At 47.5% G+C, this 19,478-nt stretch overlaps 1 protein-coding gene across 4 annotated transcripts in view; it reads left to right on the forward strand.

Annotated features, from left to right (window-relative positions):
• LOC146863540 (uncharacterized) overlaps nucleotides 1-19,478 on the forward strand; it is a 263,370-nt gene that overhangs the window by 136,554 nt on the left and 107,338 nt on the right. For all 4 annotated transcript variants that reach the window (XM_085642996.1, XM_085642995.1, XM_085642994.1 and 1 more), the window contains one exon: nucleotides 8,538-14,061. In XM_085642996.1, coding sequence (XP_085499122.1) covers nucleotides 8,538-14,061 — 5,524 coding nt within the window. The remainder of the gene's footprint in view (nucleotides 1-8,537; nucleotides 14,062-19,478) is intronic.

Raw genomic sequence — 19,478 nt, forward strand, 5'->3', positions numbered from 1 at the left:
CTAAATCGCAAATGGTCTTTTTCTGATCTTGGAGATGTAGGCTGTGAGTTCCAGAATTGGGGTCCCTGAGTTAAAAAACGCGACCCTCCTGTCCGTTTGCATCTCAGTCTGGGGGACTACCAGTAGATTCATGTGCGTGGATCTTAGGGTGCGCTGTGGGGAGTATTTGTGAATTCTTGAGGAGATGTACTTGGGGCCTGTGCCATGTATATCTTTAAACAGGATGTATCCTGTTTTAAACATGGAGCGCTGCTCCACAGGAAGTCAGTGGTGCTCTTTCAGCAGCGGCCTGATATGATAGCGTCTGTCTTGTTGATAGATAATTCTGAGGGCTTGATTTTGTATCAGCTGCAGACAGTATTTCTGATTTTGCGTGAGGCCTAAGTAAATCGCATTTGCGTAATCAATTTTTTATTAAAATTAAGAAAATAATGATTTGGATGTTGGCCTCTCTGCTGAAAAATCTTCAGATTTTTCACAATTTGCGGATGTTGGAAGTCACATGCAGAGGTAACCGAGCCGATGCGCGTGCTCATGGAAAGATCCGAGCCGATGCGCGAGCTCATGGAAAGATCCGAGCCGATGCGCGAGCTCATGGAAAGATCCGAGCCGATGCGCGAGCTCATGGAAAGATCCGAGCCGATGCGCGAGCTCATGGAAAGATCCGAGCCGATGCGCGAGCTCATGGAAAGATCCGAGTCGACCTGTATGCCTAGGCTCTTAATCGTATTCTTTGGAGTAGGTGCAGGGCCTAGCTCCAGGGGCCAGTGTGCAGGAGTCCAGTGCAGGAGTTTGTTTTTAGGGGATGATGATTTCGTTTTTTTCAGAGTTCAGTTTTAATTGATTATTGTTCCTCCAATTCCTGATGAATAGCGTGGTATTCCTAAGAAACTCCTTGGAGTTTGTTGAGTCATCGATGGAAAAGATCAGCTGCATGTCGTCGGCGTAGTTGTAGATCTTAACCCCCATCTGACGAAGCCTAAATTTGAGGGGGCGAATGTAGACATTAAGGAGAAGCGGGGATAGAGAAGATCCCTGCGGTACTCAACAGCTCTTATTAACAATGCTGGATTTGTAGGGCGAAAGCCACACGGATTGCTTCCAGTCCTCTAAAAAGGATTTAAACGAACTCAGGGCAGCACCTCGGAGACCCGCTGCAGCGATACGCTCCATCAATATATCATGGTTGACGGTATCGAAGGCTGCAGACAAGTCCAGGAGAATCGGGGTCTGAGTGCAATCCTCGTCCACTTTTCCTTTTAGTTAGATCGTTCATAACGGACACTATGATAGATTCAGTGGAATGGTTTGGGCAAAAACCTGCCTGATCGGAATCTAAACAAGCGTTAAAAATGCAATAGGTCTCGCCTTTCATTAAGTTAAAGCCATTTGCTTTGCTATACAATACCATTAGCAAAGCAAATGGCTTTAACTTAATCAAAAGCGAGACCTATTGCATTTTCAATGCTTGTTTACTTTTTGTCTAACTCCAAAGGTATTAACAGCTTTACTGATGATTAAAGTTGATAAAGATGCTCTGAAAGTGGTATATATTTTCAGTATAAATGTAATGGGAAAAGGTACGCAGTACCGAAAGGGTGGCCAGTTAATACCGTTGCTGAACTTCAACTTATAGTCATTGATCTCAGTAAAGGTTAGAGCGTGAACAGTCTTGTACGATAGTTCCTCTGTCTGAGATCTGAGCCAGGTGTGCACATCAGGCAGGGCTGTTTCAGCTGAACTCGAGCCCGAAGGAACTGGGAAAGCACAGAGGAGAACGCTGCTCCTGGAGGCCTTATCTCGTAAGATCTTTGCAACCTCAGGGGGCCTCTGCTGTGTAAATTGGGAGCACTTAAGAGCGATGCGGCCGAGGAGGATAGGCTAAGATGAATTAGACTGCGTTTGAAGTGTCGCTTCTGCTGGATCAGCATCTGTGTGACATGAGAGAGAGAGAGAGTTTCTGCTGTTGTAGCCACAAGCTTTCAGCATCTGTCCAGTAGAGGAATACATACATGTGCAGTCAGATCCGTGTGAGCAGGGGGACAGCACTACTGTCAAAAGCCTGAGGTCTCAACATCTATGTAAACTGAGGGACTGCTCAGCTGTCCAACATGTGAATGTGTAAGACCACTAAGCATGTATTAAAAGCAACACAATGGCAAAAAACAATGGTAAATAAACTAAACCATGAAGTGGACACAGCCTCTGAAAAAGCCACACAAAGGGCATGGATGGGGGAGGGAAGGGGTCAGTGCTTGAAACGGAAAACTAGAAGTGCAGGTACTCTGAGAAGTGCAGGTACTCTGAGAAGTGCAGGTACTCTGAGAAGTGCAGGTACTCTGAGAAGTGCAGGTACTCTGAGAAGTGCAGGTACTCTGAGAAGTGCAGGTACTCTGAGAAGTGCTGGTACTCTGAGAAGTGCTGGTACTCTGAGAAGTGCAGGTACTCTGAGAAGTGCAGGTACTCTAAGAAGAGCTGTTGTGTTTAGTTGTTGGGCCAGGTGTGGGTTTGTACATCTATATTTGTGGTTAGCAATTACTCTGTACATCTGTGTGTTCCTTTATTTAGGTTTAGTGGACGAGCTGTGTGTATTTCTGTGTACATCTATATTTGTTGTTGAGCTACTTGCATGTTTGTATTTGTGATCAGTTTTGGTTTGCACTTCTGTTTGTACATCTGCATTGTGGTTAGTCATTAGGCTGTCTGTGCACCAGTGCACCTTTTGTCATCTAGCGCTGAGATGTATCTGTGAATGCATTATCCTATTTGTAGTTAATTGTTGGGTTTCTGTCTGTGGCACCGATTTTATATTCATCTTTTATTACAGCGTTGCTGTATTTTCAAAATGGTATCTCTTTGTGGTTCATTGTTCCACTAAGCGCTAGCCTGGCTTGTAACCTACAGACCTTACAGTCCCCTTCAGAACATCTCCCAATTGTGACTCGGGTGTCTCTGCCTCCTGTGTTTGTGATAGGTATTTTGAGTTAGGTCACAGCTCCCTATTGCAGATCTCGAACAATGGGTGTCATTTGTGTGCATACACGTGCATTTATTTGTGCAACTTGAATGCACAGTGTGCTCTGACAGGAGCGCTAACCAGGGCTAGATTGATACGGGGTCTGACCTCCGCGATCCCTCGGCTCATCCCTCACCACGCCGCTTCGCTGGAGCACAGAAGCCGATTGATTTTAGTGTAATACAAGAAAATATTACAACTGCCTAATTGTTACATATCCAGGGCAGAATGTGAGTAATCAATAGGTCCTTTTAATGCTGCGAGCAGCACGCCTGTGCCCGAGATCAATAGGTACTTTGTCAGTGACTCTCTCAGAGGGCCCCGGCCCTCCTGCCCACGCCTTATTGGAAAGCAGTCCGGCCCAGTCAGCAGTCCGCATTATCCGAAATCAAAGGCGTCCGCCGAGCCAATGAGAAGCCGTATTTATGGGTTGGTAATTAAAAGATGCTCAATCAGCTGTGCTCCTGCATCAAGAGTTATTTATTTATTTATTCATTCATTTACTTTAAAAAGGGATGTGCTGGCGACCTTTAGATGCGCTCGAGTGACAGGATAAGTGAGCCATATTTAATGATCACTTATGTTATGTTATGTTATGTTATGTTACTGGGTATTTGTTAAGCGCACGGCTACTCCCAAGAGTGTCCCGGCGCTAATCATAGAACCCGTATCAAAGACAATCAACAGTCAAATACCACAGACACAGATCATGAGAACAATGAAGTTTTAAGTTTATGACGAAAACGCAAAAGATCAGTTTCCTGGCGTAGATCAGAAGGAAGATTATTCCATAGAGCAGACGCCAGTACCTGAAAAGTACGGCCTCCCTGCCGTGAAAGAAAGAACCTGGGCGTGTAGAGCCGTTGGGCAGAAGAAGACCGTAGCGTACGTGAAGGTACATAATGTTGGCATCGAGGCCTTAAATAAGGTGCACCGATGTTATAAGAGGCCTTAAAGGCCAGTACCAGAGCTTTAAAAAGTATTCTCTTACGTACAGGCAGCCAGTGAAGAGTTCTCAAAAGAGGGGTCGTGTGGGTACGTCGATCAGCAAGAAAAATCGCTCGGGCAGCAGCATTCTGAGCCACCTGGAGACGATTAAGAAGATATTCAGGTAGACCCAGATACAGAACATTCACATAGTCGAGGCGAGATAATACCAAAGCCTGGACAACTGTCCTTCTGTGCGATTGAGAAAGCAGAGGAAGAAAGTTTCGCATCATCCTGAGTAAGCCAAAGCAGGTGCCGGCAACTGACTGAACCCGGGCCTTCATGGAGAGCTTATTATTCAGTTTCACCCCCAGGTTCTTAACCGTGGTAGCCAGGTCGGTGGGCGGAGACATATTTGAAGGCCACCAGTCACGCCAGTTTTCATCTGGTGCCCCGCCAAAGAAGATCATTTCTGATTTGTCCGAGTTGCATCTCAGGTGATTAGTGTTGAACCAGCTAAAAACTGCCGAAAGGCAGCGCTTGATGGTCAACCCATCCAAGATTTCACCCTTGGCACAAGTAAACAGCAGTTGAGTATCGTCTGCATAAGAGACGATTCTGGCACCGAAGGATTCAACCAACAGTGCCAGAGGAGCTACATACATGTTAAACAATGTAGGGCACAGGGTGGAGCCTTGGGGGACTCCTACATTCATAGCTTGAATGTCAGCCTCAAAACGGGGGGACCAGACAGTTTGCTGTCGGTTAGTTAAATAAGACCGAAACCATTGTAAGGCGGTATGCCCAATACCGCACCTCCAAAGACGATCAAGAAGAAGGTCATGGGGTACGGTATCAAAAGCTGCCGATAGGTCGAGCAGGACCAACACTGCTCGCCCGCCTTTATCCAGGTTGACTTTTATCAACTCAGGCATTCCCGGAATCTATCATTGCTCTGCTGAACCTATCCTTGACCCAAGGGACTATGCCGCCAGTCTCTAAAGAAGCAGTGGTTATTCCGCTGCAAAAAAAGCAAGGTATTGACCTCCAGAAGCTGAAGAGCTACAGGCTTACATCCTTTCTTCCCTTTCCGGCTCAAAAAACTAGAGACACGTGTAGCCAAATTCTTTAGTACCATTATAGAGGGAACTCATTTTTAGGTGCCCTGCAGTTAGTTAATTCTGACCAAGAGAAGACATTTGAGCTGCCTTAGCAAAAGAGTAAATGGAAGTTTCTCGGAATTTGAAATATTTGCAAGGCTGAGAGCAAACAGCTTGCATTATTGACACGTCTCAGAGAAATTTCCATTAGAAAGTCTGTGGTGGTTTATGAGGAAAGGAAGTGGCCAGAGAAGAGAGAAGAAGGGAAAGCTATCTTCAAGTAGGAACAGCATCGATCTCTTATCTTTATGGGGCCATGTGTTTCTAATTAGCGTTCTCTCAAAGGAAACAAATCTTGACGAAACCAAGATTTTTTTCCTTTGAGAGGTCGGCGGCAGTGCGCTCCTCCACACTAATTCGAAACACAAGGCCCCATGAAGCTAAGAAAGTGCTTTGCGACAGCAGCAAAGCAGGCGACCCAGTCCGGATTGGAGAAGAAAGGGCGTCAACTAAAAACCCTCATTTCCAATGGCAGGCAACCGTTTAGCATAAACGGTGACGCCAGCCAATGAAAATGAGGCGCGGGGCTTCAAGTCCCCTTCTCAAATCTACCCTCCTACAAAATCTTGCGAGCAGCGCTGTGCGCTGCAACGCCAGGAGAGACCTAAAAATTAGTTCCCTCTATAATGGTACTTTTGGAATTTGGCTACACGTGTCTCTAGTTTTTTTAGCCGGAAAGGGAAGAAAGGATGTAAGCCTGTAGCTCTTCAGCTTCTGGAGGTCAATACCTTGCTTTTTTTGCAGCGGAATAACCACTGCTTCTTTAGAGACTGGCGGCATAGTCCCTTGGGTCAAGGATAGGTTCAGCAGAGCAAGTATAGTTTCCGGTAATGCCTTAAAAATTGATTTTTGTATGGGGGGGTGGAGTTAAGCATGCATCTTTAGGGGAGCCAGATTTTACTTTATACAGAGCTTAAAGAGATATTCTTTATTTAGGCAGGGAAAAGCAGCCATCAAATTGGAGTTGGTGTTTCCTGAAAGTTCTTCCACATCCTTGTGGCTGGAATCTATGGACTCTTGGAAAGGAGTTAATCTACATTTAAGAACTTATTCTACACACAAACCTCGAGTAGAAACAAACCAGAAGTGCCTAGAACCGTCTGGGCCTGAGCCCTATCTGTATTGCAGTTTCTCATCTCTAGGGGGTTAGAAAAAAAGAGTTTCACGTTAAGCTCTGTGGCTGATGGTATCCTTTTTAAGACTTTTCTGTTGCTCTTGCCCTGTTTGGAACAAATTGGTTGTGAAATACTTGAGTCTTTTTTTCAGAGTTTCTTCTCAAGCAAAATGTAATGATGCTTGGGGTTTCGAAGGCAGTGATTTGGTTTGATTTTGTGCGATTGGAATATGTCCAGGAATTCACCTACTATGAAAACAAGACACCCAAGGACCCACCAGCAAAGGGATTAAGGCCCCCTTTATGTATTGGCAGAGAGGGTGAACACAGTAAACTGGCAACTCTCCCGCCCCCAACACCGGAGGTTAACACGCTTCATTGGGGTACAGCTGGCGTGAACTCTGTGGTCCATCCACCGCCAGAGGCCCACTTGGCTACACGAGCAGTTGTCCTCATCAGCATGTGTGACACCTTCAGCAATTTCTGTGTTTTTATTTTATTTTGTTTATTGATTTTCCATTATTGTATTTCACTTCAGGTTACACAGTTTTATCTCATTGATAACTTAGTACTGTAAGTTTTCCCTGAGGTGGTTTAAAGTGACGCATTACATATATTAGTCATCAAGCTTTTACACAGTATTGCAATAATGGCTTCACTGGCCTGGTGAATGTATGACAATATTAATTGCAACATAAAGCAAGTTCTGTGTTTTTAGCTGACTGCACTTTAAATGCCAGGATTTTTGAGCCTTTACTTACAATTTTGAATGAATAACTGTAAGTCACAGAATGTTTCATGGTGCTAGTTAAAAAGCCTAAACTGATGTAAAGTCTCAGCCTTGGCAAGGGGCTACTTGTCAGCCTGAATATCCATGCGACAGCAGCACTTCTATGTAAGGTTGAGAAGACTGCGCAAAAGGACTGGGAGCCTGCTGGAAGAATCCCGCTTCAAGTGTGTAAGAATGGCGGAGTGCTGATTATGCTGATGCAGCCCAGAAGTGTGAAGGTTTCTCGAAGTCTCTGCTAGTGGGCAGTGGGGACAATGACTGCACCTTTTATCATTTCTAAGAGGGAGTATGTAAATTGCCGTCCCTTGTTGTAACCACTGGTTTTTTAACCACACCTTAAACATAGCAATGTTAAGAGCTTACGGCCTTGAAAACCAGACAGACCGAGTTCTACGGGTGCGTGGCAGTGAAATCCTGCGCATGCAAGAAGGCTCACGAGTGAGAGTCTGCGAGTGTGAGAGAAAGCAGAAGATTTGTGTTGAGAGAAATGATGCCACGCAGTCTATGCGATGGCTGTGATTGGCTCAGTCTGCCATAGGTCCATCACACATACTGCCAGTGGGAGGCAATATATATCCTCCAATATATGAATGCTGAAATGACCAGTGTACTAAACGCAACATCATTTTTAAACACTACCACTACACAGATTCTGTCTCTTCAGGAGGGGCAGCTGTATAAAAAGAGAAACACAGATTTCAAAGTTAGGAGGTTCTCCACCTTTATCCACAAATGATAATACTGTAAACAGGAAATGGTAAATATTGGGGATTATGTGCCAAAATACTTATTATTCCTTGGAATCTGGAGCTTCACAGATGCTGTTTTCAGCTTCGCCTGTGGTCTGTGCCCTTCAGTGGTCCAGAGTTTAAGCATGCACTTGTCCCGGAAAGGCTAATATAAGGCCCTCTGCTCCTCACCCGGCTCCTGCTGGGCGATAACAGTTGCCCTTCTAGTTATAAAAGTTATATGCTGATGACATCATCGGCCCCGACCTGTTATTGTTGATTGCGTGTTCCATTGATATTGGAATTGCTGGGCCTGTGTTGGGATTACATTTGATAGTTTTGGCTGATATGCAATTCCTAAAATCAGTGCCTAACCAAAGCTTGTTCACCTTATGGGAATTCACTTCCAAGATTCTATATCCCTGTTAATTTTGTTAGTTGATCCTGTTATCCCTTTTCCAAATTGTAAATACTGCTTCCTACAACATGTAGATGCTCATAGTGGGTACCAGAGGACACAGATAATCTATATTTATTGATATTGGCATCTTCAACTGCCTTTAGAAGTATTCGCCTTCTTAGTGCTTCCTGAAAGAGAACCTCAAGGTGAGTGACGGTGTTTCTTATTGACTCGAAACACACGAGTAATTCTCTAGTAATTTACATAACATGAGAGTTAAGTCGATGACACCAAGTTCATGTCAGCTGGTGTAGACGTGTCTGTCCTGTGGTGGAAACGTTTGCCTGTCGAATATTCTTCTTTTGGTGCCAGTAATTAACCCGTCTTTTTTCCTTCTTTCAGGAACACAGCTATTATTGTGCCAGCAGTCCTAAAACCTTGAAGTTGGCCCTTGACAAGTCACTAGAAAGGCAAGAAAAACTGCTTGAAAGTATACAACATGCTGTAAGACGAGAAAAACAATTGCGTGCTCAAGTTTCAAACCTCCTAAGGCAGCTGGAGATGCAAGAAATTTCGAGTGGAGAATCTGCTGGCCTGGACGAGAATGATTCAATGAGTGACGACGAGTCAAGCCAGGTCGAGCAGAACACAGCACTAAGTGCAGAATTGACCCTTTTGCAGGGAAGCCCAGAATCAGGTCAGCTGGGAGGGCTGAAGTCAAGAAGTGCTGACCTGGGACATCTGGAGCAGCATCAGCAAATAAGTAAAGAATGTTATGCCGTCGAACGGAAACAGCCGAATAGGAATGCTACCTGCCAGCAGAAACGGCACAAACGAATACGTGACGATGGGAATGAGCTGGATGGGGACCAGCAAAGACATAAGGAACAAAGACAGCTAGATGAGACCCCACCAATAAATGAACCTGTGTGCTCACCTCCAAGGAAGCAACAAGTGATAAGAGACCTGAGCCAGCGTGACAGTAATCAACCAACAATGGCAGATTCTGGCCAGTTAGATGGGAACCAACCATTAAGTAAAGAATTGTGCCAGCTTGAGGATAAAGACTTTATGATCAGAGAATTGAGCCGGCTGGGAGCCGACCAGCCTACAATGCAAGAATTGCGCCAGCTGCATGGAAACCGACAACTAATAGTCCAATTAGTCCAGCTTGAAAGGGTCCAACCAATAAGTGAAAATGTAACCCAGCTGTCGGAGAACCAAGCAGTGAATGAAGTATTACAGCAACTGGGGAGGACCCATCAAAGTGAAGAACCCCAACATATGGAAGAAAACCAACCTATCATTTTAGAATTTAGTCATCTGAATGAGAAACAGTCAGCCAGTGAAGAATTCTGCCAGCTGGCAAAATATCAACCAGCAGCGGAGGGTTCAGACCAGCTTGAGGGGAATCGAGCAATGAGTAGCGACTCAGCCCACCTAGGAGATATCCAACCTATGAGTGATGAGTCATACCTGCAAGAGACCCAACAACCAACGATGAAAGCATCAGGCCATCTTGATGGACATCAAGCCGTGAGTAGAGATGTAGCTCAACATGCAGAAAAGCATGGAATTAGCGAAGAGTTGTGTCTACTGGAAGAAAATCAAGGTATAATGGAAGAAACGGCCCAGCTAGAGGAGAAACAAGCCGTGAACGAAGATTGGTGCCATTTGGAGCGGAGCAGCACTACAAAAGAAGAATCAGGCCAACTAGAGGAGAACCAACCAATAAATGGAGAATGGTGCCTGGCAGAGGGGGACAAACCAATCACCGAAGAATCAAGTCAGCTGGAGCGGAGCCAGCCAGGGAGTGAATTATGGTGCCAGTTAAAGCAGACTCAAGCATCAATCGAAGAGTCCTGCCAACTTGAGGGACACCAGTCAATGAGTGAAGAATGGGTTAGAGTACCAGAGCAAGCGATTGAAGACTTAAGCCAGCCGGAGGTGAACGAAACAGAACGAGAAGATTTATCTCTCATGGAGGATAAGCAAACAGTAAGTGTACATTGGCATCAACTGGAGCTTAATAAGCCAGCTTCAGTACATGAAGTGGAATCTCGCCTTGAGGAGAACAAATCATGGATGGAGGAGCAGAGCCAACTGAAGGAGCACAATACAGACCCTAGAGCATGGAGCCATTCGGAAGCGAACCGTGCACAGGTTGAAGAACTCTGCCTGCTACAAGGACAGCAATCAACAAGTGCTGCGTGGTGCCAATTGGAGGAAAAGCAACACACAATGCAAGAATCCCGCGAACTGAGTAGCAATCAACCAATAAGCAAAGGTTTAGAAAACATGGAGAAAAAACACCCAGAGAGTGTAGTATTGCACCATTTAGAGGAGACATGTCCAAGGAGTGACAAATTGAGCAAGAGGGAGGAGAACCAATATGTGAATGAAGAAATTAGACTAATAGAGGTGAGCCACTCAGTGAGCAAAGATTTAGTCAACGTAGACAGAAAGCCACCAGCGAGTGAGGCAGTGAGTCACCAAGAGGAAAATCAGCCACTCACAGGGGAGCAGGGAAACCAACCACCCGATAAAGTCTTGCATCATCTGGAGGAGACGTGTCCCATGAGCAAAGAAGTGTGTGATGAGGAGGAAAATGAGCATGTGATGGAAGAAATGGGACCAGTGGAAGCAAGCCACATAGCAAGCAAAGATTTAGTCCACTTAAAGGAAAAGCAGACAATAACTAAAGAAAGCTCTGAGATGGAGGAGTACCAGCCCATCACAGAAGAGCAGAGCCAGTTGGATGCAAACCAACCAGTAAGTGAAGACCTGTGCCAGCAAGAGCAAAGCCAAACTAAAACAGAAGAACCAAGCCAGCTGGAGAGAGACCAGCCATTAAGGGAAGACTGGTGCCAGCAAGAGCAGAGCAAGCCAGCAGTAGAATATCTGAACCAGCTGGAGGTAGACCTGCCAGTTAGTAAAGAATCGTGTCAGAAAGAGCAGAGCAAGCCAATGGAGGAAGATCTGAGCCAGCTGGAAGGAGATCAGCCAGTGAATGAAGAGTTGTGCCAGCAAGAGCAGAACCGGCCCAGGGTAGAAGAGACGAGCCAGCTGGAGGGTGACATGCCAGTAAGCGAAGCATGGTGCCAGCAAGGACAAAGCCAGCCAATGGAAGAAGATCCGAGCCAGCTGGCAGGAGATCAGCCAGTAAGGGAAGAGTTGTGCCAGCAAGAGCAGAACCGGCCCAGGGTAGAAGAGACGAGCCAGTTGGAGGGTGACCAGCTAGTAAGCGAAGCATGGTGCCAGCAAGGACAAAGCCAGCCAATGGAAGAAGATCCGAGCCAGCTGGAAGGAGATCAGCCAGTAAGGGAAGAGTTGTGCCAGCAAGAGCAGAACCAATCGATCACTGAAGCGCCAAGCCATCTTGAAAGAGACCTGTCATTAAGAAAAGAATTGTGCCAGCAAGACCAGAGCAAGCCAATGGAGGAAGATCCGAGTCAGCTGGAAGGAGATCAGCCATTAAGTGAAGAGTTGTGCCAGCGGGAGCTGAGCCAACCTATCACTGAAGAGCCAAGCCATCTTGAAAGAGATCTGTCATTAAGAGAAGAATTGTGCCAGCAAGAGCAGAGCAAGCCTACGGTAGAAGATCCAAGCCAACTGGAGGGGCACCAGCCAGTAAGTGAAGAGTGGTGCCAGCAAGGGCAAAACCAGCCGATGGTAGAAGATCCGAGCCAGCTGGAAGGAGATCAGCCAGTAAGTGAAGAGTTGTACCAGCAAGAGCAGAGCCAGCCAAAGGTAGAAGATCTGAGCCAGCTGGAGGGTGACCAGCCAGTAAGTGAAGAATGGTGCCAGCCAGAGCAGAACCAGCCCAGGGTAGAAGAGATGAGCCAGCTGGAGTGCGATCAGCCAGTAAGTGATGAGTGGTGCCAGCCAGAGCAGAACCAGCCCAGGGTAGAAGAGACGAGCCAGCTGGAGTGCGATCAGCCAGTAAGTGATGAGTGGTGCCAGCCAGAGCAGAACCAGCCCAGGGTAGAAGAGACGAGCCAGCTGGAGGGACACCAGCCAGTAAGTGAAGAGTGGTGCCAGCAAGGACAAAGCCAGCCAATGAAAGAAGATCTGAGCCAGCTGGAGGGACACCAGCAAGAACAAAGCCAGCCTAGGGTAGAGGGGCTGAGCCAGCCGGTAGGAAGTTTAGAATGGTGTCAGCAAGAACAAAGTCAACCTATTGTAGAAGAAGCAAGCCAACTGGAGGGACACCAGGCAGTAAGTGAAGAATGGGGTCAGCAAGAGCAGAGCCAGCCGATGGAAGAAGATCCGAGCATTCTGGAGGGACACCAGCCAGTAAGTGGAGAGGGGTGCCAGCAAGGGCAGAGCCAGCCAATGGTAGACGAGACGAGCCAGCTGGTAGGAGACCAGAGTGTAAGTGTAGATTGGTGCCAGCAAGAGCAGAATGAGCCTATTACAGAAGACCTCAGCCACCAAGTGGAAAAACAACCAGTGAAACAAGAATTGAACCAAGAGGAGGGTAACCTAGAAATGAGTGAGGAACTGTGCCAGTCAGAGGAGATCCAACAAACAGTGGAGGAATCCTACATGGTGGAAGAGCACCGACCAGTGAATGAACAATGGTGCCAGACCGAGGGGAAACAGCAAATAGTTAATGAATGTGGCAATCTGAGGGTCAAACTAGTGATACATGAAGATTTAGCCCAAACGCGGGACAATCAACCAATCAGTGGAATACCAAATCACCTAGATGTCAGCCAGCCAATAAGTGAAAGATTTTGTCAGCTAGAGGAGAACCAGGCACTAAGTGAAAAATCGTTCCACTTAGAGGAGAGCGAGATAATGGCGGAAAATCCAACTCGGCTGCAGGAGAACCAGCCAGTGAGTGATAAATCATTTAATCTGGAGAAAGGTGAACCTTTGACGAAAGAAGTAATTCAGCCAAACACAAAGCAGTCAGAGAGTGGAGAATCATTCCATCTGGAGGAAATGCAATCAATGATGGAGGAATTGATCCATCCAGCTAAGACCCAGATACAGAATGAAGACTCCGTACAGCTGGAGGAGAGGCTGTCCATTATTGAAGAATTAGGCCAACCCGCGGAGAACCATCCAAAACAGTCATTCCTGCTTGAAGAGAATCAACCAGTGGTGGAAACTGTCGGCCAGTTGGAAGATGAACAGTCGGCTAACGATGAATTGTTCCCACTGGAAGAGAGCCATCCAGTGATGGAAAGTTTAGGTCAGTTAGAGGAGAACCTGCCTGTTAGTGAAGAATCAGGTGAGCTGGAGGAGAACCAAGCAATACATGTCGATTTAGATCACCACATGGACAAGCAAACTATGAGTGAAGAGACTTACAGGATTAAGGACTACCAGCCAGTGGCTGTTGAATACTCTCAAATGGAGAACCACCAGTTGAATACAGGGTCAAGTCAACAAGAGGGAATCCAGCCAATGGACAAAGAACCAGTTTCCCTCACGGTTAACAAACCTTTAAGTGAAAAATCTGAAATGCAGCTGGAAAGCCAACCACTGCCTGAGGAATTGGGCTACCTGGAGGACACCCAACCTATAACTGAAGAGTTTGTTCACTTGAAGGATTCTCAACCGATAACTGAAGAGTTGGTCTGCTTGCAGGAGACACAAACGGGTACTGACAATTTGATTTGCTTAGAGGAAACCAAATCAATCACTGAAGAGTTGGTCTCCTTGGAGCAGGCCCAACCGATGACTGAAGAGTTGATTTGCTTGGTGGAGACACAACCAGGTACTGAAGGGTTGGTCTGCCTAGAGGAAACTCAACCAATAACTGAAGAGTTGGTCTGCTTAGGGGAGACCCAATTAATGACTGAAGAGTTGGGCAGCCCAGAGGAGGCGGAACCGGGTACTGAAGAGCTGGTCTGCCCAGAGGAGACCCAACCCATTACAGAAGAACTTGCTGACATGCTGCAGGAGCTCTTAGGTAATAACCATCAGTTTGAGGAAGAATGTAGATCTCCAAATGTTTTCTGTTTATGTAGGAAGTGAACACTTTTAATGTTGCATGTTTTTTGTATAAAAGGTTGAAACTTCTTATAATTTAAAAGCCTAGAATAATAACCTGTAATCGGTTAATCACTCTTCACATCCTCGGTCAATATCCTGGCTCGGCTTCCTTTAGATGTACTGATACTTAAGACTCTCAGAAAATCCTGCTTCAGCTGCTGCACCCCAGTAACCCTTTGAGTACCATCAATAGTTTTTTTTCTATTTTCGATGCATTCCATTCAACTGATACCAAATGAACTCCTGTGCTCCAGCACCCTTTAGTCATTGCCAACAGATGTCAACTGATGTACGTATCGTAGCACTGAAATATAAAACCAGAAGCACTTGGATTTTCTAATTCGTTCTCTGAACTCACCTTTCCCTCCCCACAATGACCAGTCAGGTCTTTTCTGTCTTTAGTCTCCTATTCTCCACCTCTGCCTGTACTCCCCAAGAACCAACTTGGAGTGTGTGCACTGTTTGCATACCCTTTTTTGGGGGAGTGGGGTTGCTTCTCTCTATCCTCTTTCCAACGTAGCTGAACGTTTAAGACATAGCCTTCCTAAAATTCCAGGTTAATCACAGTAGCCTTCACAGCATGCAGGGTTGAGCATTAAAAATGGCACATCATCCTGTGTCTGGTTTGCAGCTACTGGTTCCATCCTTTTCAGTTTAGGTTGTAAAATCATGTGTGCTTTGCAGAGTGCCTCTTTGGATTCATGATACAGAATGAGTTTTAGGACTGTTTTTCTTGAAACCTTTCAAGAATGTGCATAGACATTGGCATCCAACCATAGCAACCTTTTATCCCCAACACAGTTGTTCACTTCAATCAGTCAGTCGGGGTTTGAGGACTTCTGGTCAATCAAAGGTGGTGTGGTGCAGTCGAAGAGCCAGGTCTTGAGGTATTTCCTGAATTGAGGCAGTGACCGTGATTGCCTGAGGTGGAGAGGGAAGGTGTTCAAGGTCTTTGCTGCGAGGCAGGAGAAGGATCTTCCTCCGGCTGTGGTCTTGTGGGTATGTGGGATGGCAGCCAGGGCCAGTTGGGCAGAGCGGAGGTGGGTGCGTGGAATGCGTGGCAGTGGTTGAGGTTCCGCGTCATGTAGGGCTTTGTAGGCGTGTGTGAGGATCTTGACGGTGATTCTTTTGCTGGCTGGGAGCCAGTGGAGGTGTTTTAGGTGTTCGGTGATGTGGCTGCGGCGGGGGGTGTTGAGGATAAGTCTGTTGGAGGCGTTCTGAATGTTCTGTAGTTTCTGGGTGATGCCAGCGTAGTGTGTGTTGCCGTAGTCGATTCTGCTGCTGATGAGTGTGTGGGTGTCCATCTTTCTGGACACGGTGGGGGTCCACTTGAAGATCTTTCGGAGCTGGCGTAGCGTGTGGAAGCAGGATGATGATATGGCCGTGATTTGGCAGCTCATTGTGAGGGAGGAGTCCAGGATAATGCTGAGGTTTCGTGCATGGTCTGTGGGTGTGGAGGGTTCCAAGTACGGCAGGCCACCAGAAGTCGTCCCAGGTGGAGGGGGTGCAGCCCATGATGAGGATTTTGAGCTTGAGGCAGCAGTTCTTTGTCCAAAAGGTGGCAGCCTTCATCCCTTCGTGGAAGTTGTTCTTGGCGACTGTGGGCTCGTAGGTGAAAGAGACGATGTTGAGTCCGTGGTTCCTCGCGATGGCTGCAAGCGTGCCATTGTAGATTTCGAAGAGAGTGGGGCTCAGGGAGGAGCCCTGAGGCACTCTGCAGCTGATCTCTGTGGGTTCAGAGTGGAACAGTGGTAGTCTGATTCTGTGTTCGTCCAGTGAGTTAGGAGCGGATCCATTCCAGGGCTTTGCCACGGATGCTGGCGTCATGGAGTCTTGTGCATAAGGTGCGGTGAGGCGGTATCAAATGTGGCTGAGATGTCCAGGAGTATGAGGGCTGCAGTTTCGCCTCAGTCAAGGAGGGTGCGGACATTGCCTGTGGCGGTGAGGAGGGCGGTCTCGGTGCTGTGGTTGCTTCGGGAGCTGGATTGGGCGAGGTCCAGGATGGCATTGATGGCCTTCTTTTTGTCTTTGGTTGGGAAGGGGAGAAGAGAGATAGGTCTGAAGTTCTTGATGTCAGTTGGGCCAGCTGATGTTTTCTTCAGCAAGGGGTTCACTTGACTGCAGTTTCAGATCATTACACTTTCAGTTCCAGAGAGCAGCAGCTTTTGGAGTACCTTGCGAAGATCGATCCCATCATTTGTAATGTAGCTGCTTCTTGTGTTCACATTTCATGGTTGCCTTCTGAAGCTTGGAGCAATCCCAGGGTGTCCTCTAAGCACAGTTTGCACAGTACTCTTTTTTGCAACTGTGCTCCACTCTCATCCTCCCTGCTGTTGTGCTGTTATTTAGCAAACCTCTGGGGTGTTTTCAGTACTTACTCTGTATATGTTCTGCGATTTTGAATAGCTACTTTCCACTGGTAGTGTTCCTGAGATCTTGGAACTGAAACACATAAGGTCACAAGCTGGCAAACAGACAGTGACCAGTGACAAGGAGGAGTCCGGTCATCAGGTCTTTGTGGTTGACTCTCTCCTTCCTAGCTCTTTTGAATCTAACAAATGTTACATTTTTCATTCATCAAAGGTTTTCTTCTACCTATCCACTGCAGATGTATTAGAACATCGTGACATGGATGCTTTGAGGAGTCAGTCCCTATCCATCTTTCTGACCGTAAAAATGTACGTTGAGTGGTCCAACCAGAAATGTAATACCAGAATGTTGATTTTAGTGCCGAGATCCAAAGAAGTCATAAAGAATTGTCCGGGCTCAAGGGCGACCTTAGTCCTGTGGACATATGGAAGATCGGAAGATCTTTGGGTTTGCTGTGATGGGCAGGGTTTGCATGCCACTAGCACATGCATAGGCATTTCCTCTTCACCACATATGCAGGTCTCTGCTCTGTCTGGCACCAGTGGAATGTGTCTGATATTGATAATCATACAGCTCTTCCGCCACCAGAGAGAGAACATGTTTCCTACTAAAGGTTTTCTGTGACCTACAATTCCACAGGATTCTTCACACCATCCTGACCTGTAGCAATTAGCCAGTTTGTAACTACTGAGACATTCATGGTGACCCCTGCACCAAGTAATTTTGTACATGAGTTGTTACAGCAAAACTGGAGCAGCCTCCTCTTGCTTTTATCTCAAAGTTTGCAGATTGAGACGTAAGCAAATGGGCTGGAGGGGTCCCCTCCAGACCTGATATAGAGGAGAACTCGTCGATGACTGAAGAGTTGTTCTGCCAACACCAACTTGTAGTTTTATAGAGTGAATGTTCTTTTAAAGGTCATGTCTTAAAACACCGCGGACCCTAAGTGAAGAGAATGTGTATGTCTGTATGTGCTTTGCTGGTCACGTGGGTCTGAAACCTTACTTGAGGGCAGAGTAGACTTGTGACGGCCTTCTTCATGGTACGGAACCTGAATAGAGGACCCTTGAGTTTTGTCTTTCAGCTGTGTCATGTTTCACTCCTTTGGATACTGAGAGCTAGTGGTAGCCATTTCAAGCAGAGGAGCTATTAGCAATTCATGTTGTGGGGCTTGCAGTACACTCCCTACGAACTACCCTTCAATGCAGAGTGCCAGCAGCAGATTCCTGGTGTCATAGGTATTTCATCCTCTGAGGAAGGTTCAAGTTATACAAGAAGTGATTGTGGATTTTCTCGCTGCCATCAAGATCTGAAAAACAGTTAGTTATAGATTCCTTACCTTAGAATTACCCCCAGGCATCAGACTTGATCCGGAAAGTTTTTGTTCAGCAGTACCTCTGTGCGTCAGAAGGTGGCATTGGTTGGCTCCGCGTCCGTCGATGGCGTCCTGGTCATCGGGATGACGTCGCAGTAGCTACTTGGACGCCGCCCTTGCGCGCTGACGTCAGTACTTTCTTTTTCTGCGCCAGCCAGCGCAGATCCGGAGAGAGCAGTACCTGCAGTCACTTTGTTACTGAACTTTTGATGACTTTTGTCAACATCTTTTTTGAGTCCTCACGACTTCTGGTACACGTAGGGATGCCCGGCTTCCAGGCTTGCGGTTCCCGTACCCGACTGATGTCGGTGACGGATCCGCACTGCGTGTGCCTCTTTTTCCTGGAGCGCGACCACGACCCTAAGTCGTGCTCCGACTGCCGGTCCATGGCTCCGAAGGCTTTGTGGGAGCGGTCCTGAATGCTTCTTGAGCACCGGCAGTCGGGTCTGAGCCGTTCGAGGTCCCGGTCGCGAGGGAGGTTGAGGGACCGGTCGCAGAGCCATCACCACTCGTCTTCTAAGTCTCGGGGTCAGGTAAGTTGACGCACAAAAAGAAGTAGAAGAAGCATCGTTGCTCTTCGACTTCTCCCCGCCGTTCGGCTGACGAGATGAGAGATGCGCAGATTGACCTCATTACGCCTCCACCGGCGCCCCTTCCTCTGGCATTGCACCCGCATTCAGCGCCGGTCGTGCCCCCGTCTGGCGGCGACCCCGGCCTCCATCCTGATGTGAACACGGAGGCGGACTGATGCCGGATCCGGCGTCGAGCTGGGTTTTTGTGCCCCTGTTTACTCCTGGGGTCCCTTTTAGGCCAAATTGGCACCCAGAGGACGAGGAGGTGGACTGGGAGAGGTCACTGACCAGTTGGAGTATGACCCGGACTGGAGAGAGGACCTAGGGGATGCCAGTGACCTTGCTACCTCTCCTGACCTTGGCCTGTTGTCTCCTCCTACCGTCGCTACGGAGGAGGGAGCGTCGTACGCAGTGGTGTTGCGTAGGGCGGCCGAGGCACTCAACCTCGAGCTCCCTACAGTGGTGGTCAGGACTAACCTCCTGACAGAGGTGCTTCAACCGCAAGCGAGCTCTTCAGGGCCTCTGCTGCCGTTCAAAAAAGCCCTCACTGACATCGGGTCCAAGCCCAACACGGGGGCTCCCGTGGATAGGATGATTGCCCGGCCCCGGGCGACCCCACTTCCCACTTCCCTCTCCCAACACCCCACCCCTTAGCGCTTGGTGGTCCAAGCCTCTTATTTCTAAGAGCACATTCCCTAACGCTCCACCAGATAGGGAATCCAAGAAGCTGGATCATTTTGGGAAGAAGGTTTTTCTTCTGCCAGCTTGGGACTGCGCTCGGTAAACACCGCATGTCTTTTGGGCCGATATTCCCACTGTGTGTGGGACACAGTTGCGCGAGTGCTGCCTCAGTGTCCGGAGGAGGCACGGACAGTACTCTCCCAGGCTGTTGCCGCCGGGAGGTACGGTGCAAAGTTTACCATTCGTGGTGGGCTGGATACTGCCGACTCTCTATGCAGGACGATTTCCACGTCGGTAGCCCTTCGACGCTATGCCTGGATGAGATCGACTGGCTTT

This window comes from Triturus cristatus, chromosome 2_2, assembly GCF_964204655.1.
Source record: "Triturus cristatus chromosome 2_2, aTriCri1.1, whole genome shotgun sequence".
Taxonomy (NCBI): Eukaryota; Metazoa; Chordata; class Amphibia; order Caudata; family Salamandridae; genus Triturus; species Triturus cristatus.